This window comes from Podospora anserina, chromosome 5 (genome assembly GCF_000226545.1).
Source record: "Podospora anserina S mat+ genomic DNA chromosome 5, supercontig 4".
NCBI lineage: Eukaryota > Fungi > Ascomycota > Sordariomycetes > Sordariales > Podosporaceae > Podospora > Podospora anserina.
The window spans coordinates 219314-239121 of NW_001914844.1; the positions used below are offsets into that span (position 1 = coordinate 219314).

Below are 19808 nucleotides of genomic sequence, written 5' to 3' on the forward strand. Positions count from 1 at the left end.
AGAGACATCATTCTGAACATCATCAGCCTCGTTAATATTTCCAGTAGTTGCTGAAGCCTTCGACCATGCGGCAGAAGGTACACTTCGACTGCTTGGGAGATTCTTGGTGGCGGAATCCACGGGTACGTCGAAAGACTCGTTTCTGCCCATGACGTTGTACCATGTGAGGAGAGAACAACTGTCCGCAAGAGGTTTGAGAATCCAGTATGTACAATTCTATTATCTATGCCCACTACATCTTCAATATCTATGAATGTACCAGCGTGTTCCGTGCCCAAGTTCCATGTATACCATGTGCCAGTTGGTCTCCCCGAAACGCCCCATCACCAGGTAGTTTACTCCATGTGGGCAGTCAGATCCACGACCGCAACGCCGCGTTTGAGGGCTGATGCCGCCGCGGCGTCAGTGGCGCTGGCCGTGTCGTTGCTGGCAAGGGTGCCATTGGCAGCAAGGGTGCCGTTGTTGGGAGGGGTAATGACAACTCCGGCGTCAGCTCCGGCACCAACATTCCCGCTGTTCATGCCGCTATCAGCCCCAGCTCCGGCATTAGCATCAGCGCCGGCATTAGCATCTGCTCCGGCTCCGGCATTGGCATCTGCTCCGGCTCCGGCATTGGCATCTGCCCCAGCCCCGGCGTTGGCATCTGCTCCGGCTCCGGCATTGGCATCTGCTCCGCCTCCGGCATTGGCATCTGCCCCAGCCCCGGCGTTGGCATCTGCTCCGGCTCCGGCATTGGCATCTGCCCCAGCCCCGGCGTTGGCATCTGCTCCGGCTCCGGCATTGGCATCTGCTCCGCCTCCGGCATTGGCATCTGCCCCAGCCCCGGCGTTGGCATCTGCTCCGGCTCCGGCATTGGCATCTGCTCCGGCTCCGGCATTGGCATCTGTCCCAGCGTTGGCATTTGCTCCAGCACCAGCGTTCCCATCAGACCCAGCATTCGCATCAGCTCCTGCATTGGCTCCAGTTCCGGCGTTAGCATCAGCACCAGCATTGGCATCAGCACCACCGTTGGCGCCTCCTCCCTGGCCATTACCATTGCCATTACCACCACCACCACCACCACCCATGTTGCCCTTCCCCTTTCCACGCCCATTATCATCATCATCGAAACCATCATCCGCATCCGCATCATTGCCCTTCCCCTTGCCATTACCGTTGCCATTGCCATTTCCATTGCCGTTACCATTGCCGTTGCCGTTGCCATTGCCGTTGCCATTGCTGTTGCCATTGCCATTGCCATTGCCATTGCCGTTGCCGTTACCATTGTCGTCATCATCACCGTCGTCGTTCTTCCCCTTTCCTCCACGGGCCTTGACACGGGTAGCTTTGGTCTGGCTTCTCTTCGTTGCGCTGCGAGGAGCAGTAGCCTTGCCAACACCCCTGGCACGAAGGACCCGGGCATATTGAGGGGCAGGGACAGCGTTTGCAACCGGGATGGCTGCTCCTGCTACTAGGGCTCCCTGATGTCTGGTTAGCTTTTTGACGGGGAAAAAGGGGGAAACAGAAATGCTTACTGCATAACGAAGTGTGATGGCCCTTGTGTCAACACCAGTGAAGCCGGCGACAGATGCGGCGGCGAGGAGACCGCCGGCGAGGGCTTGAGCGAGGGTGGGGGCGTGCATGTTTATAGGAGTGTGGATGTGGAAAGAGAACGGTAAATCTTGAATGGTGCGTGAAAAGAATGAGAGACGGCACAGCCGAAAGGAGCGAAAGATCTATGAAGGGTTTGAAGGAAGGACTAGAAGTGAAGATGACTGCCTGAGTATCCTGAAGAGGAGAACGAAAACGGGGACAGAATCTTGGACGAGGCTGTCATTTATAGCAAGATCATTGTGGTACTTTAGATGCAGGATGCGATCTCGGACTTTTCCCCATGCTGGCCGCTGTTGCAAAAGGGGGGCATCAATCGGGGTCGAAAATCGGGATCATCTCAAGTTTACTGACAGCAAATGCAAAGCCACTGGACTTGATATCGGGCTTGTGTGACGAAGAAGGATCCAGTCGGTGTTGCGGCGGAAACTTGGATCGGGAAGATGGGCTGGATATCTTGAAGTGATGAACGTCTGGAGGCTGCATATTGCCGGCCGCATTTGGCGGAGAGACGGCTCCCAGTCTTTGGATCTCAGATGGAACGATCGAGACTGTGGCACATTGGGCCTGTGGTGGTGACCTGCGAGGAACAGATGGCAGGGGGCGGATGTTGTGCCTGCTGCGCCGTTGGGGTGCGTCTTGATGAAGCCTCGCTCGTCAGAACCACCCCGCCAGATCTTGTGTTTCTGCTGGGCCGCGGGTTGCTGGCGAGGAGACACAGGGCCGGTGACCGGGCCGCATTTCATGATCTGCGTCTTGGCCTGCGGCGGGAGATCTGTGTCCTTGCGGTCAGAAAGCTTGTATGTGATGGGGTCGTCTGGGTTTCACTGCCATCCTGTGGCCAGAATCGAGTTAAGCCACATGCTCGGTGTTGAAAGGAGTTGGATGACGTAGTTACAGGCCTTATCTAATGTTTTAGGCTATTGCTTTGCTCCCAGCAGGACGAAGCACAAAGCTCACCATGCTCCGCGGTGGCACGCTGGCCGACATTGTCCTCCCCGACGCGTCCAAGGTCGCGGCAATTTGATCGCAATCGCGGCTACCATCCGTCACCCAGGCGGCCACTCCATCTGCAGCTGCCACAAACGAACTCCCCGCCCCCGCAGTCGCGATATTGACACTGATGGTCCTCGCGCTCCCGCTGTTATTGTTGATGATCTGAACAGCAACCGTACCATCGACATTCCTAAAGGCAGAAGTCCTGACATTTGAGGGCGCACCCGATGTTGAAACACGGACGGCGCCCGGCCTTACAAATCGGCTCCAGTTGGCAAATGCCCACAGTCTCTTGGACGGCTCAACCTGTCTGTTGACCACCCGGATCATCTTGCTGTTGGTATTGCTGGGTCTGTCCTGCGCACCGACCCAGTACAGATAGGCTGACACATTACCGTTGACGATAGCACCGTAAATGTTGTTAGCCCACGTCAATCCCTCGCCGGCACCGCCGTTGGAGTACCAAGAGCTGGTCCAGGCTCCATTGTTATCTGCCGCTTCCGTCATCCATGTCTATTTGGGATTAGCCACGCCATCGACTGGAGAGGTTTTATAAGCCTTACCTTGTGACGGGTCGACAAAGGTGAAGAAGGCCCGGACGTGTACGCGTGTCCAGTCGCAACACCCATGGAACCCTCGACAGATCTCATCTGGTTGAGCATACTGTTCATGACGGACCACCCCATCGTATCGCAGCAGTTGATGATGATGTGGGTCATGTTATTCCGGTCGAGCGTCGGCCTGAGTACCCTGATGAAGTCTTGTGCCTGAGTGCCTGAGCTTCTCATGGATGCATAGCTCGTACTGAGAGATTGTCAGCAAGCAAGACGTCTCTTGAAGCCATTGGACAAGCTTACGTGTAGTCAGGCTCGTTCAGGAAGCCCAAATGGGTAATCTCGACACCTTCCTGCTGATAGAACTTGACATACTGGACCAGATAATTGGCAAAAGCCTGCTTCCAGTCACCGCTGCTACAGCTTGCCCCTGACACACCACAAAGGCTCCCACCGTTGGCATCGTTGTTGTTGGTCTTCATGTACCCCGGTGCACTCCAGGCATTGGCATAGATTGTCTTGAGCCCGTAGGTCTTGACCGCCTCCTGAGATACCCAGACCTGACCGTTGTCGCTCCCATCCCACACATAGTTCGGCGTAGCGGAAGGGCCACCAGGATTCCGGGGCTGGATCGACACCATCCAGTCGTCTCTCATGTCTACACTGGAACCAATACCGTTGCGCAGAATAGTCAACCCCGCGCCCTTGGTGGTTGAAAACATGAGATCGAGGAACTTCCGCTGTTGGTCTTCCGCCAACCGTTTCATGGTCACGGCTCGTTGGAAAGCCTCCGAGGCTCCGAAGCCGTCCATTGTCTGGAACGTGCGCGAGAGATCGACTGTGATTGTTGACGCCTGTCTGTACTCCAGCTCCGAGGCAGACGCGCCGCCAAGGAGGAGCAGACTGGAAAGGAAGGCGGTTGGATACATCGTGTCTGTCGGTCTCGCCCAGTCCCAGTCGAGTGAGGTTGAAGAGGCTCAAGTGAGAAGCTGAAGGGTGCAATCATTCCAGCATAAATACCCCCTGGGATTTTATGTCTGTCCAATATACACTACAGTATGGGGTCCTGACTATTACACCCCGTTCATCTATCAAACCTGCATAAGCGCGCGGTCACAATTCCCTTGATACGAGCCCAAAGTTGGGAACAGGCATTACCTCGTCAACTCCTGGTAGCACTCGCACCCCAAAACCAACACCTCCGACCATTCTGCGCCTTGTCCGTTGCGCCATCAGGCATGGCGCTACTCACCGGCTATTTCCCCAGGTTCTGGGCACTTTATCCATATTCCCACGTGTGCCTTGCATCTATTTCTACTTCGGCTATTTACCCATGGGCCGGTCGTCCTTGATGCAGCATGTTTGCGGGGATCTGTGGGAAAAGCTACTTTGTGATTGTAATTCTCCGGTTGGCGGAATATTTCTATTTCGTCTCTATAGCAGTCTCTTCATTATGTTGAGCGATGAGTGGAGGGAATCAATTCAAGTTTTTTGAAGAAGCAATATTAATCTCTACTGGCCAATCCAAGTTCAAGATTGACATACGAAGATCGGACCAAGGGGATTCAAAGATCAGATGAGTCGAATACCTAGTTATCTCGATTCTATCCAAGCATTGCTGCACTCCTCCGGATATGGGTTGAGGTACACGGGTAGATTTGAAGACTTATTATCTTACTTCAAGTTCCTTTCTGTGATCCTGAGCCTGGACAGGCTGGCAGAGGCTTGGAAGTGTTTTGTGCCACCTGCATCCGTGCAACAGAGCTATGGCGTCATTTCACCAGACTCTTTGCCACTTGATCAGACGACATAGTTCTGAAACGCCATCCCAAAGATTCCCAAAACCTCATCTCTTCGCCGAGAGGGATATCCTAGCCTCATGAGAACAAAAAGACAGACACTGTCACAAGGATGTCAAGATACAATCCCGGCCTTGAAACCACACACTCGGGTCACCATCACACACTGACTCGCCACGAGACACCGGAACCGGTCTTCGATCTGACATCCTGGGTAGCATTTCTACCGAAGCCAGCGCCGGAACAGGTCAACATCGACTTCGATTTCAACGGTCCCCCGATCATGTCGCCCCGGACTCGACAATGAACCGAAGGCCTTGGGCACCCCCTGCCAGCTCAAACCCTTCTTAGCTCCCGTCAGATCAACTCCACCATGGGACCGTATTCGTGCAATCACACCACTATATCTTGATGTTTCCCCTTTTCCTTGTTCCTGTTTCTTTTTCTGGCAAAGACAACCATCTTTCTTCACCAACCCCTTTTTCCTTTTTCCTTCCTCTCTTCATTTTTGTCGGTAAAGCTCCGGGCAGAACTTTGGCCGACTCTCTTTTTCTCCTCATCCCCGTTCGCTCTTCTTCTTCCTCCCGGTCAAGGCTGAGGCCTTGCCCTCGTTTGTGATACCCCTATCTTCCCACCGGTTCGACACCGCGCCTCTCGTTCACTGTCCACTCTTCTCCTGCTCACCACAAAAAAACACCATCATGTACCCCCTTTCTACCCAAAACACCCTCCTGCCGCTGGCGGCCTTCCTTCTCCCTTCCCTGGTCTCCGCCCACGGTGTCATCCTCGCCGCCCAAGGCGAGGCCGATTCCCCCCCTTCCGTCGGCTTCATGGTCAACGACGCCATCGCCCGCAACTGCACCTCCATCAACCCCTGCCAGATGGACACAACCATCATCCGCGACGCCGAAATCGCCGCCGGCACCGTCAACTCCTGCGGCCGCACCAAGCTCAACGGCAACATCGACGTCGGCACCGTGACCGAAAACGCACTCGCCGAAGGCGCCGTCACGGCCGTGAGACAAGGATCCAGCGTCGACGTGACGATCCACCAGGTCAACGCCGACGGCGCAGGACCTTACACCTGCGACTTGGACGAAGGGTCCAACTCGGGAATCATGTCCCACGAGCTGGTCGTGAGCAACAATATCCCTGGACAGAATGGACTTAGTCAGGCTGCTGAGCAGGAGTTCACCATCACGGTGACCATGCCGGATGATATGAAGTGCATCGGTGGTTCGACGGGGAACGTGTGTACGGTTAGGTGCAGGAATGCTGCTCAGGCGGGGCCTTTTGGAGGTTTGATTTCCCCCCCTTTTCCCACCCACTTCTGTCCAGCTCTCATAGGTACTGACACTGTCATGAAGGATGCTTCGCGGTCCAACAAATCGACGTTGAGCCCGCTATCAACACCGCCAAGGACATCACCACAGCCGACACGCTCGAAGCAGCCCAGTTTCAGACCTCGGCTAACCAAGCCGCCTTTGCCGCCGCTGTTGATGCCAACGCCAAGGCTGGCTCTTCGGAGCAGGAACAAAACCTCGCTGCTGTCGAGGCTATCCTTGCGCTGAGCACCGTTTCTGCCGAGTTTCCTACTTTGACTCCGACGATCAACACGGAGAGGATTGTGCCTACGGGTACGGGTGGTGCGCAGCCTACTGCTGCTTTGGGCAGTACTCCGTTCCCTGTTGAGAATGGTGACGGCAACAACGGAAATGGCAACGGGAACACCGGCAACGACAATCCCGACGCTGGCGTGAATCCATTCCCTGTTGAGGATGGCAATGGCAATGACAACGGTAACGGCAACGGCAACGGCGGTGGTAGCGGCAGAGGCAGAGGCAGGGGCGGCCGCAACAGGAATCAAAAGAGATACCACACCGTCGAGGAGCTCCTCAAGCGGTTCGTCCTCCCCGATGATGGCAACTAAGGGTCTCGCAACTGGGCTGGCTCCAGGGATTGAGGAAAAGAGCTTCATCTTATTTCCCCTATCATACCCCCTTGCCTAGACTATAGTAACGACATATGCACCATGGCTAGAGTACATAAGCAAGTAGTTAGTTAGCCTTCAATGAAACCACCCCAGCAACGAAAAGCTTATATCCCACCCGTGAGTTCCTCAACTCCAAAAAAAAAAACTCCGCGTTTACATTCTTCCCCCCCCGCCCCCACCACCTACCTCCCCAACATCCTCTTCACCCTTCCATTCTCGTTCTCCTCCTCCACCACCCCGGCAATCTACCCACCTCCCCCTCGCCCGACGGATCCGTATCAGTCATCAACGGCGGCCTCACATAAACCGAATACCACCCTTCCTCCCCCTGCCCCAAAACATCATACATCCCAACATACTCCCCAACATAAATATACATCCACCCCACATCCTCCCCTTGCTCGCCCGTCTTTCCATCCTCCCACAACATCCCCTCCTCCTTCTTGCCATCACCTCCTTCCTCCTCGGCCGGCACCCACCCCCGCTTGACAACCGGCATCAACATCCTCCCCCTATCCATCGACTCAAGACAGATGTCATCCGCCGTGAGACAGTACTCCCACCTTGATGATCCCTCAGGAACAGCTTGTTCCGACGACACCCACTTGTCGAAATGGCTTCTTACCGCGTGGGTGTCCAGCCCGGCGTATTTCTCCGAGTCGGAGAATATCGGTTGGGAGTGGGATCTGGCGAGGGAGGGGAGGCGGTAGATTTCTCTTAGGGTGGACCTGACGTTTGTTTGGAGGAGGGAGAGGAAGGTTGGCCAGGCGGTTGGGGAAAGGGGCGAGTGAGTGGTGCGGTAGATGGGGAGGCCCCAGGGGGAGGTGGGGTGGTGGGTGAGCTGGTTTCGGAGGGTTTCCAGGCCGGGAGGGTGAGGGGAGGAGGAGGTCATCTTTCTGGATGGTGGGGGGGAGGGATGGTTTCTGATGATGAGGGTTGATGTGCGGAGAGGGTTCGGACGCTTGGGTGGGAGGTTGAGGACAATGGCATGAGAGGGGAGGGTATATCGTTTTGAGAAGTTCATTGGAATGAATGGTAGGGATGACCTGAAGATGTCGTGTGCGGTTCTTGACGGTGAGGTGAATGAGAGGCACGCAAGAACCGGGGGCTCACTCGGGCAAAGTTTGATGGGTGAGGTACCTAATGCATTGGTTGTCCCAGCTCTGTGCTTATTTCTCATGGTCCGATCTGGCTAATCACAGGGCTGTAACACTCGAGAGCGCAGGCTTTGCGCGCTGGGAAACGGGTCGATATTAAGGGAGGGGCGGTAGTGCCATCTTCTCTGGCGTTTTAAGCTGCAGTACGACACGCGAGGTAAGGCTTCCAGTGATGATTACCATCGAACGACCGGAATAATCGTACACCACCAAGGCGCGTTTGATTCAGGTTTGCTCACAAGTACCTACCTACCTTCCTCCAAGAGAAACACGAACTACTTACCAAGGCTATATAGACCGGCCATCAATCACACGCCGCCCAGCACCACACCCCAATGATCCCCACCTGGCTTCTTCCGACTAATCCTGGACTGGAATATCATAATGGAAAACCAGCTTCCCTAGCTTCGGATCCATCAGCTTATTCAGCTCTGTCGCCGTGTTATAGAGCTCTTTGGCTGCCTCATTAGTAACAAGGTTTGCCCCCTAGCCCGGTCCCAGGTTCGAGCTGATTTCCCGAAGCTGATACAGCATATACTCGGTTGCTATTGTTGTCATGCGCGAAGACACGGCAGCTTCGTGCTGGCGCCAGACTTCGAGGGCGCCTGTCAAGCCCATGAAAGACTCGAGCAGTTGGAACTCGCGGGCAAGGGCGGCGCGGGTTATCTCCCAAGACAGGGCAAGATCGTTAGAGTTCATGTAAGAGAAAACGCCAAAGGTCTGAGGGAATGAGCAACGGATCAGTGGTTGCCTCTTCATGTTGATTTCTCTTCATGTAGTGTGGGACACTGAAGGGCCTGGGTTTTCCCAGACCCACACCGGTTTGCTCTTGGGGCTGGATTTTCTTACTGTTTTCTTCTTAACCAACAACCAACTACTGTAATACTAATTTGTTTACCATTTTCTGGCCAATTTTGGCCTCATTTTCGCAGCCAGTGACTTTCCTAGGTCACCAGCCCTACATGTAGCTACCTTTTGCATGACCCCCAAGATCTTCTGGGCTGCTTGCATGTCGGAAGTTGTCATCACCTGTCGCATCAAGGATTGAAACACGGCGGGGGCCATTGGCTTGTTCCCGAGCACCAACGCCATTTTGATCTTGTTCATGTCGTTGGGGAGGACAGACATGCCGGTTCGGAAAGCTGTTGATCCCATGATGGTGAACATGCGGTCGTTCGGTGTCACTGGTGGAGTCCACCCCTTGACGTCTGTGACAATGGCGCCGAGCTGTGGCAGGTGGATGTTCTCCGGATATGCCTTGTGCCACACATCCAGGAGGACTTGCGGATTGAGCTCGCCAGAGGTCAAGCCTGTCCGGGCCCAAGCTGGTATGATTGAGAACTGACTGTGTTTTAGTTCGACAATGCTCAGCGGAAACTTATCGGGCGTCCTTCGGCACAGAACTTACATCAAGCAAATGTTCAGCGTCATATCTCAGCTTTCCGGCAAGTGCAGGCAGGCTGTCTGGCTTCCACCACTGGGCCACCGTGCCAGCGCAAACGTCCTTGGCCATCCCAAAGCCGGCCTTCAACTTCAGCGTCTCGGATCCGGAACCTTCAAAAGTCCCCGGGCCGGTTCTGTACTTCATGGATTTCATTACCAGATTCCCAGCGCCCTTGATGCCAGCCGCACTGGAACCTGCCAGTGTTTTGACCGCGACTGTCATTGACCTTCGGACTCCAAAGCTTGAGGGGGCTCTTGCTTCGAGTCCCACGCCTGTATGATCCGAGAGCGTGTCGTCGACCTCGTCATCGCTCTCGCTCAGGGGCTCGGGACCGTAGGCGTACCAGGTCTGACCGCGAACCGCGGATGAGCCCGCAGCAATAGCACGGCTGGTCACGGTCAACGTGTCTCTACTGGGCCCATCTCCGTTAGGATAATCGGCACCATCATCCGTTTCACCTTCGTCTGGGTCCGAACACCCCCCACCATCCAGAACAGAGCGAATCTTGGAATTGCATTCAGCAACCGGGTTCAGTGACTCTTCGTTCACTTCACAGCAGAGAGCTCTCTTTCGCCACCCTTGTTATGAAGGCCCATTGTCAGCAATGCTGTCGTGGCTCGGAGGGTTTCTTCAGCACGAGACGCAAGACTCACAATTGCAAGGGTAATCGGCATCCCCATAGTCGTTCGTAGCCAGGAAGATCTCATGTCTCTCGCAGTTAGGAACCGCACAGTCCTTGCTCCCTACCCAATGGCACTTCTTGCAGGGAACTGGCTTGTTCTTGGGACAGCAGTAGTCGTTGCCCACCGTCCTCCCCCAGCGCTTATGAAGAGATGAAGGAAGGGTGATGGAACCATTCCGCTTCTTGAGCGACTCATCGTACTTCCAGCACTTTTCATGAATGTCGATGGCGTAAGCGACCTTTTCCTCGTCGGCCTTGCAGTGCTTGCCGCTGCGGCTTTTGTGTCAGTTGGCACCAGACACAGGCACCTAAAGGGAAATGGAGATTTCTCGGAAAGGAACGAGCATACCATGCTTCAGTCCAGTTAGGTAGTCAGTTCCCATCCCAAACCAGACTCCCAAAACGGTTGGCTTGGTTTTGCGTGAGAGAGAACTCAGGCTCACCTTCTTGGCCTTGCAGCCATGAGCATCATACCCAACAAGCTCTTTCGTCGTCTTCAACTCCAGCGCCCCCTTGTAAGCTGTGATATCCTCCTCAATCTTGTCCAGCATCTCACAGCCTTGCCCCAGAAACGAACTGGTATCGGTGATGACCTTTTCCATGTCATTCACCTGCTCCAGGCTCCCTCGCTTCCCAAGCTTTTCATTGCCCGTCAAGGCCTTGTGCGCGTTGTTGTCATAGTCACCGAGATCTGACGCCCAGATCAGCGAACCGGACAGTTCGAGGCTGTCAGCCCATTTGACCTTTTGCGCAAATGTCTCCCTGTCGTCGAACGAGATCCACTGGTCGTTGTCCCAGGAGAAGTACTTGACGGCGGCCTCTCTGTCGTGAATCACTTGGATGGTACGCTTCTTCTTGTTTTGCTTGGCGACGATGTCTTGGACCTCGTGGTGGGCAAGGTCTTTTCGGTAGGTAGTAGGCAGGGGGTTTTGTTAGCTTGGTCTATCTATGTTGGTTCAACCTTGATGACAACTCATACCCGCTTGTACCGGTGCAGACACCTTTCTCGGCACCACCTTTGAAGGGGCAGCCAGGTTTCGTGCAGGAGGGATTTGGGAGCGTGAAGGCTCGGCCGTAGAATCCGAAACCGAGCGCGACTTGGGGATGGGGGGATGTTGACTCTCCAAAGCAGCTCGCAGGCAAGCTTGATCTCGGTCAGGTTGGTGTGCCCCTGAACAATATTCCCGCCGTGGAGCGTGATGTCAGCAAGCAAACAGCTATCCGCCTCGCACAAACCAATGCGGAAACAGGAAAGCGACTCGGCTTACATCGGATTGTCTCCATCCCACACTCCATGCAGGTCATACGACATCAGATTCAACCAATCGGCATACTTCATCAAGCCTGGCAGGTCGAACCACTTCAAGTACCAGTACGAAGAAGGGGCAGTAAAGGTGAGGCCCAGCCTTCTACCTGACTTGTCAAATGCCTCTCGTAGCGTCTTGAACAGCTCGACATAGTTCTTGGTGTCATCCGGCTTGCCCCCGCGGTCTGGTGCGCCTGGGTACTCCCTTTCAGATGTTAATGCTTTTCATCTCGACATGTGAACCACAAGCTTACCAGTCAAGATCAGCACCGTCAAAGCCGTACCGATTCATGAGCTTGAGTAAGGCACGCGCAAATTTCTGACGGTTGGCAGCAGTTCGGGCAATGTTGCCAAACACGGGCTGTGTTGCTGTGCCATTATCGCTGAATGTCCACTGTCGTTCGTCAGCTCATTAGACACACGTTACTGCTGTGGGGGTACGAAGGTCAAGACTTGCTCCGCCGATGGACACATATATCTGAAGCGAGGGTTTGATGCCCTTCAAGTCGACAACATCCTGAAAGGTCTTCGCCGGTGTCTGTGCATCCATAGTGGTGATTTCGAAACTGGAAGGGTCGATGTAGGCGAAGGCATAGTTGATGTGTGTCAAGCCGTCAACTGTGATGGGCATCTGTTGTCAACTGTGTGGTCAAACACAGCACTCGGCACGGCGACGAGCTTACCTGGTAAATCACGAGCGCTTGTCTGGTGGCATTTTGATCTGTCGTTCCATGCCTCCCAGTATCCAATGACTTCAGATGTCAGCATGTTCTGCGTAGGTGTCCCCACGGAGCCATTGCATGATGTGTGAAAAGTAAAAGAGTACCAACCTTTACTAAGCTAAGCGTCTTCCCACCGCCGCCCCCCCGGTGGTGCAGGATGTTCGATACAATTGGACTGACAGCCAGTAGTGCAGAACTCTGAGAAACAAGTCAACAACCAGTTACTCCGTAGTGAGCTTGTGTTATTTGGCTCTTGTAAGGAGACATACCTGAAGTCGTGCCGCAAAATCCATGCTGTGAACAGCTGGTAGCACAAAATAATCATCATTAGCCAACACACCTGAGTGACAGCCACGGTCAGCACGATGGAAACCTTCTCACCAGGTGTTCAAGGGGCATGTCGTCCCTGGGATTTTGGAATATTTTCCACACTCGGCAGTAGCATCGCAGTTGCTCGAACAGCCAGAACCGCAGTACGTTGGCCCATAGCCGCAGAAGCCATCTTTTCCGTAGCAATTCCCAGGCCTCATGATCCCCTACAAGCAGCTAGGGTTCAGCGACAAATGCCTGACATCAGTTAACACGACACTGCCGTCATGTCCTGGCTGGCTTCACACACATACAGGCATCGGGTAAGCCACGCCCGTTTTTTCTTGATCGATGTGGGTGAGAGAATGCTCATGCTGATATGTCGCTTCACTCAGCGATGCAAGCTTTCAGCTCTTAGAAGATTGGCAGCTTCGAGAACTATGTGATTCTTCCTGCAGAAAAGAGCTTGGCAATCTGCGCAACTCAATCAAGCCGGCTTGTACCGCGAAACAAGATCTTGTAGTCCCTGGGGGTGCGGCGGTATTGCTTATCCAGGTAGGTCTCAGGGTGTTTTCGCCATTCCGTCGTGCCCAACCAGATTTGCATGTAAATCTCTAACAGCTTTCTCAGTCTCAATCTTTGCCGACCGTTATCTTTATGCAGTCGAGGCGGGATGTGTGAAGGATCCGTAAGACTTACCTCCCTCGAGTTTTCCAGGCTCCCCTTAGAAGAAAGGCTAACATCATGCCTCTTAGTGCCAGTGGTCAATACTGCGACGCCATCGTGGCCACCTGGAAGAACCGTGATAACTACACGGACGCCCAGAAATGTTCCGACTGTGAACTCGGCCTGGGTAAGGCGCAGCTCTCGTCCCCCTTCGGATACGACGCCGAAGCGGCGGCAGGCTTCTCTTCCTTGACCCAGAGCTGCAAAAAGACCGGGTACAACTACGCGACCCCCACCTCATACGCTCTCAACTCCGCTGGGACGGCACCGCCGCCGCAGCGCACCCGTAGCACAGGGACTCAATACGTCGTCAAGGCTGGCGATACTTGTCGGACCATCGCGGGACTGGCCGGGGTTGGATCCTACCAGCTGATCAACGAGAATGGCCTCGACCTTAGCTGCAATCTTTTGCCGCCTGCGGGTGAGTCCATCTGCATACCGGAGAAATGCGAGACGTTCGAGTTGGTGGTGGATCAAACCTGCGACGACATAATGAAGGAGTATGGCATGACCAAGGCGCAATTTGCTGGCCTGGAATCCCTTCATCAACCCGTCGTGCAGGCATCTTGGAGACTGGAGAGGCTGGTTTCTTTGCGCCAGGTAAATGGCAATTCAGCTCAATTTTCAGCCTGACACGGGTGAGTGCTGACGCTGGCAAGCTCACCGAGCGGTACTGTCCCGGTTCAAGAGGGAGATGCGGTCACCACCGACGCCCCTCTGCCGACAAATCACCATCCTGATTCGAACAAGCACTGCGGTCAGTGGTATGTTGTAAGTACCATGGCTGCCCTGCTGGTTAATGTCAAAGATGGCACAGTTGCAGGATAAACACTGACATAGGTACTCCCCAGGTCCAACCTGATGAATATTGTCAGATGATATCCCTCAAGTTCAGCATTTCCGTTGATGGCTTCTACTTTCTCAACCCAAATCTCGACAAAAACTGCACCAATTTGTGGAAAGACACAGCCTACTGTGTCAAACCGGTCGGAAACATCGTGACGTACCCAGGCTACAAGACATCGACTGCCACCACCAGCTTCACTCGCCCAACCCCACAGCCCACAGCATCGGCGGCACCTATCCCCATACCTACTCTACACCCCAAAGCGCCGGGGACAGTGAATGAATGTTTTCTTCACAGGAATGCCTGGGAAAGCTCCTTCATGGCAAATAATCCACTTTTCGCGGGCGGCAACAACTGCACCTCGTGGGCCAGTGTCGGCGACGTCACTATCCAACAACTTTTGGAGTGGAACCCCAGTTTGTCCGCAACCAAGTGCGAGTTCAAGCCCGGATCAAGCTACTGTGTGCGGAAGTGGGAAACAGAACGTACGCTCTTCCCGAGCCCTCTATTCCAAAACTTTGCTTCATGGGTAAACAGCAACTAACAAGCAGAACCAACCCAGCACCTCAACCAGAACCGCCCCACGATTATTGCCTCCCAGCTGACCCTTCACGAATCCCAGACACAACCCTCCAGCCCAAAGATTGCAGCTGTTACTTTGGTCTGCGGGCACAAGACAAATGTGTGTGGAAAACTCCCCCTCCAATTCCCTCCACCATGAAAACATCAACTGACACGAAGACCAGCCTTCTTCAACTGTACCCAATTCCCACTCAACTTCGACATCACCCTCTCCACTGTCCTCACCCTCAACCCATGGCTTGGCTCCACCCCCACGACCTGCAACCAAAACCTCTGGACCCGTATGAACATGGATGGCTTCATCCAACTGTGTGTCGAGCGAGCTGGCACCGGCACTCCCTCCCCCGCCACGACAAGCAAAGCCTCCATCTCTACTCCCACCAAGCCACCCACCTCAACGCAGAGACCAACCACCACCCCATCAAGCATCACAAAACCACCCGCCTCAACAGCAGCCCCGAACCCCCCAGCGCCAACCCAACCAGGTGCTAACCCCTCCTGCAAGAAATGGCACGTCGTTGTAGGTGGAGACGGCTGCTGGGCAATCTCCAACCAGTACGGCATCGCCCTGGAGGATTTCTACAAGTGGAACCCCGGCGTGGGGAGCGATTGCGGTGCGCTGTGGAAAGATTGAGCCGTTTGCGTTGGGGTTTGAAAAGCAGGTTTGTTCAGTTGCGTGCCTGTCTGTCATCGGCAGGTTCTCTCACAAACGGGTTCGACGGATGGTATGGATACCAGCAGACGCTTTTCATGCTTCTACCTCTTGCACCCAGCTACGTTCAATGCTGCTCCAATACCTCATGCCCAGTGTGTGAGCACCTAAGCGATGAAGAGCACCGGTGAAAACCAGCATGTAATAATCACCCACCCCCCCCCTTCCTCCTCCCACACGTCCTTGCATCATGTCCTCTCTCCTCAGTCCTCAAAAGCATCCAGGCCAAATTGTGCAACCCCCACAACTCCCAACACCTCGGTCTCCCCGCGCCTTTTTCTGCAACCAAATCTGCAACCCCTTTCCCAAACCACAAAGCCCGAAACCCCCCCCGCAAAAGGGCCACGCCGCACACTCCGCCCGCCCGCCTCTGCTACACACGACTGAAACTCTCCCCAACCAAATGCGGTCCTCAAACATCAAACAAAGGTTTTTACGGGCTTTTTGTTGTCCATCTTTCATTATCCAAGCCCTTGTGCTGGGTAGGTGTCTTGAGAGACATGCCTGACTTTCCCAGACAAGACTGGCAACTCCATACGCACTGCAAGAACAAGAACAATCCCAGAGGGACACAAAAGCAAAACATGGGAAAAGTGTGTTACTACTGTAATGTGGCGAGGGCGTGGAAAAGAAAAACATGCAAAAGAAGAATATGCGGCCATCGGGAATCGAACCCGACTCTAATGCTTGGAAGGCATTAATGCTAACCACTACACCATGGCCGCTGACCTTGTTGCGTTTACGTCGCTCAAACACAGGCCCCAACACTGGGCGCCTGGCTTGGCAGAACAGTAAAGCTCCATATCCCGTCCAGTTCCAGGCACAATGGAATAGACAATTGTCCAAAGTCGTCAGAAAATCATTCCAAGCATCAAACGCATCAACATACTAAGCATCAAGAAAACCATTTCCGAGTTCAAATCCAAATCCGTGTATTTCATCCCTTGTATGTATGTATCCCCTTGTCTATCCCCATGCTTTGCTTTCCATAACCCCCTCAAACCGCCCAACCCCCCCGAATCCCAACCCCCTAACCCTCCCCCCCCCAAGAAAAAACGCCATATATGCATCCCATCTACCCTGCTCCAATCCAAGTCCTATGATGATAAAAGAAAAGCGGTAACAGAAATCTGGAAACGTGAGTAGTGACCTGTGGAAAAAGAAAAAGAAGGTGAGAAAAACCACCTGCGAGGAAAAGTAAGTGAAAGAAATCCCAAACAGGTAGGTGGTTGGATGAGCAACCCGGTGACAAACGCTGGAGAGAGGAAAACGGATAAAAGACGTGAGAGATCAACATTGTCGAGTGAGTGAAAAAGAAAGCTGTTGCTGTGACAAAAAGACCTAAAAGGAGTAAATGAAAGACTTGAAGAATAAAAAAAGAAAGCGAGTGACAGGGGTATTAAAATATCCTAGAAAAATGCCCCCCTTGTTATGTAAATCAACGAGTGAATTGAGTACTTTTGAATGAGTGTTCTGTTGTTCGAGTACCGGCAATACCATTGTGGATGTGGCCAAGTATTTCTTTCGGGGTCTGCGGAATGGGTTGTTTGCAGTGCCAAATGTTGGCAAGGAGCGTCGTGAGCGAAGCGTCTGGTGAGACAAGAATGTCGCTAGTAAGGTGCCAGGTATTAAATGTTGTAAAGCGTTGTTGTCCCCTGATTGAGTTTCGGGCCGAGTGAGTGATTGTGTAAAGGGTAAATGAATGATGTAAAGCCAAGTGAGATGGGTTGCTGAAAGACCGACGCCGGTGATGGTTGAACCGAAAAGTGAGCGAAAGCAGTAAATGCCGAAAGCTCCCCTCAGAGGGTCAAGACTTGTCTGACCCGAAAAGCAAAAGACCACCAATGATGAAAGGCAGAAGAAAAGGAACATCCGGGTGTTGTCGATCCTTTACTTGCCGGCGTTGCCAACGCTGCCGGCCCCAATCTGTCCCGTCTGCTGAAGCTTCACCAGGTTGGGTGCAGCAACACCTGGGCAGCCCGACCCCTTGGCACCGTTTAAGCTCTGCAAGACCTGGATCATGGCAGTGCCGCGCCTCTTCTGAGTCTCGATCGAAGTATCGGAGGCATCGTTGAACTCCCCAAGAGAGATGGGAATTGGCACACTGGGGTCCGGGAAGAAGCCCTGGCTGAGGCCCTGGGAGAGCTTGCCGAGGAAGTCTGGGTCGTTGGGAGCAGGTGGGCAGTCGCAGGGGATGAGCTTCTGGTTGGCGCCGACACAGCTTCCGACTTGGATGGTGTCCCGGCCATCACCGGCCTTGACACCAAAGTCCTGAGGAATGACGGCCGGGTTGACGCCGCCTTGGCGAGGGACGTGGACCAGGGCAGAGGCCGAGGCGGCGAGGAGGGAGAGAACAAAAGTGGCCTGCATTTTGAGAGAGTGAAGTGGTTGTCGTCGAGACTGTTTGTAAATTGGTAGTGGCTGTAAAAAGGGAATGGCAAGGGTCCGGCCCAAGAATCAGAAGACGATGGTGAATGGAAGGAAAGACTGCGACCCGAAGATCTTGGTGTTGTGAATGAGTGCCGAGTGCTGGATGGTGATGTGAGAGAGGTTTGGATTTGAGACGGGATGACCTCCGATATATGTAGTGATCCGAAGTCAAGCTCCGAATGTGTGTTGACTGGGTGTGATGTCCCCCAAGATCAGGATGATGGATGGCCGGCCGTGGGTGACGGTGGCAAACGAAACGGCGCATCGCATCCTGTCCCGGGTTTTCGTCCCTCAAAGAGGGTGAGTCGATTGGGCCAGACGGCCTCGAAGTGGTGCAAAAGGGCGTATGCAGTGGAATCATTGAGTGCCGGTGCTGGGCGGTTATCGGAAATCCGGGCGATTTGCAACAGAAGAAGGGAAGAATCTGGAATACCACTCTCTAACGGTTTGCGGTCTCTTGCAGCGGCGTGGAACCGCGGACAGCCAGAAAGTCGGTTCAATGCAGGCCGCAGCCCGTTGTGGCCGGCCTTGTTCAAGTGCTCGGATTGGCTGCCCTCTGTGCCCGGTGCAGCGGCTGTTGAAGGGGTGGCCAAGCCCCGGGGCCGTCGCCGCGACACCCAATTCCCGGGTATCCACTCGGTCCCGGCACTGGCTGATGAAACGATTGAAAGAACGCTGCATGAAACATTTGGGAAAGGTTTGTCCAAGCAAATGCAGAATGGAGAGGTGATTGGTGAAGGAATGAAGCGCGATTCAAGACGCCGGCACTTGCCAGAGGAGATGGGAATGTGTGAGCAGTGCATTGGGACACCCCAGGCTCAGATTTTGATATCATCATATTTGCCACGGCACACTATGCTCGGCGGGCTCAAATTCTGGTGTCATCATTGCTCGCCGCACACCTTTCCCTATTTTCGCTTGCCTTTCGAGGCGGCAAGCTCTCAATGTGATGCTTGCCTTTCAAGGCGACAAGTTTGTCGGTCTGCTTCGTAACGTCCCTACTACTAGACAATGACGGCGGTCAAAACCTATACATTACGGCGCCGCACCCTTGTGGAGGTACCGATTGCACACAGCCTTCTGGAAGGCAAGCCTAAGGGGTAAAAGATTGGTGTGAGGGAATGAGGCGAGATGGGTGGGATTTATACCTACTAGAAAACTGTGTTCTGCCACCTGCAGCTTGCAGCAGGCAGCCATCAGTCGGTAGTAGAGACAACGGCGACGGCCAAAGTCGCTTGGCGACTGACTCTGTTCTGTGACGGTGACGCACTCTTGTGAAGGTACCAGCAGCATCACACCCTTGGGCATATGGAAGGAAGAAAGGGAAATTTAGTTCAAGGGCCGAGAGAGCATCAGTGGACTAATATACCTCAGGTCTGCAGCGATTGCCCCACTTTGAGTTGAAGAGCTTCCATGTTGTTAGGGTGTGGCTTCCTTCTATTGACGGCCATAACAGATAGCGTAGGCGTCTGCCTAGGAGGCTTGGATGGTTAGGTTCTTCATGTCAAACCTTTTCAGTGCCAGACATACCCAGGTGCCAAATGCCACCATCACAGGTCCTAATCCTATCCATGTCTTTCCCAGGTCGTTTTTCTCCGCGGTGACGACAAACCAGCCCGGAAATCATGGCACGAGGGGAAGTCCCATCCACAAGCCAAGGACACCAAATGGAAAGCACACAGATCAATTCTCATGATCGAAAAAAACTTGAGCCTCATCAGAGGCTTCAGAAAATATCAGCCCATCTTGAGGATTGCAACATTGCCCTCCCGTCCAACAACGACACCTGAGGCAAGAGGTCAGTTCCTGGAAGGCACACAACACAGCTCTTCCACAAACAACAAGCAGCTAAGCAGGATCAGGACGCTTTAGTCCAGTGTACCTGAACCCAAACGAAAAATGGCATAAGAAGCAGGCAAAATACTGCACAAATGTTAGGTGTATGCATGTGGATAAAAT

General features: G+C 53.8%; 6 protein-coding genes across 6 annotated transcripts, besides 1 other annotated feature; 2 read left to right on the forward strand and 4 right to left on the reverse strand.

The window, feature by feature from the left end:
* Positions 1-335: 335 nt before the first annotated feature.
* PODANS_5_3760 (uncharacterized protein) lies at positions 336-1622 on the reverse strand (the record flags this gene model as incomplete). The annotated part of the gene is made up of 2 exons (XM_001904885.1): positions 336-1460; positions 1515-1622. 2 exons carry the CDS (start codon positions 1620-1622, stop codon positions 336-338), a joined length of 1233 nt encoding a protein of 410 aa, XP_001904920.1.
* An 883-nt stretch (positions 1623-2505) lies between these two features.
* Positions 2506-4069, reverse strand: PODANS_5_3770 (uncharacterized protein; the record flags this gene model as incomplete). Its single annotated transcript, XM_001904886.1, has 3 exons — positions 2506-3077; positions 3158-3366; positions 3444-4069. 3 exons carry the CDS (start codon positions 4067-4069, stop codon positions 2506-2508), a joined length of 1407 nt encoding a protein of 468 aa, XP_001904921.1.
* Positions 4070-5640: 1571 nt separating this feature from the next.
* Positions 5641-6510, forward strand: PODANS_5_3780 (uncharacterized protein; the record flags this gene model as incomplete). The annotated part of the gene is made up of 1 exon (XM_001904887.1): positions 5641-6510. The coding sequence occupies one exon, from the start codon at positions 5641-5643 to the stop codon at positions 6508-6510; it is 870 nt and encodes a 289-aa protein (XP_001904922.1).
* A 4013-nt stretch (positions 6511-10523) lies between these two features.
* PODANS_5_3790 (uncharacterized protein) lies at positions 10524-12571 on the reverse strand (the record flags this gene model as incomplete). The annotated part of the gene is made up of 8 exons (XM_001904888.1): positions 10524-11116; positions 11205-11334; positions 11393-11432; positions 11484-11726; positions 11776-11915; positions 11979-12139; positions 12205-12242; positions 12378-12571. 8 exons carry the CDS (start codon positions 12569-12571, stop codon positions 10524-10526), a joined length of 1539 nt encoding a protein of 512 aa, XP_001904923.1.
* Positions 12572-13296: 725 nt separating this feature from the next.
* PODANS_5_3800 (uncharacterized protein) lies at positions 13297-14669 on the forward strand (the record flags this gene model as incomplete). The annotated part of the gene is made up of 3 exons (XM_001904889.1): positions 13297-13878; positions 13967-14049; positions 14102-14669. The coding sequence occupies 3 exons, from the start codon at positions 13297-13299 to the stop codon at positions 14667-14669; spliced, it is 1233 nt and encodes a 410-aa protein (XP_001904924.1).
* Positions 14670-16072: 1403 nt separating this feature from the next.
* Positions 16073-16144, reverse strand: a tRNA (tRNA-Gly).
* Positions 16145-17309: 1165 nt separating this feature from the next.
* On the reverse strand, positions 17310-17789 carry PODANS_5_3810 (uncharacterized protein; the record flags this gene model as incomplete). The annotated part of the gene is made up of 1 exon (XM_001904890.1): positions 17310-17789. The coding sequence occupies one exon, from the start codon at positions 17787-17789 to the stop codon at positions 17310-17312; it is 480 nt and encodes a 159-aa protein (XP_001904925.1).
* Positions 17790-19808: the final 2019 nt, after the last annotated feature.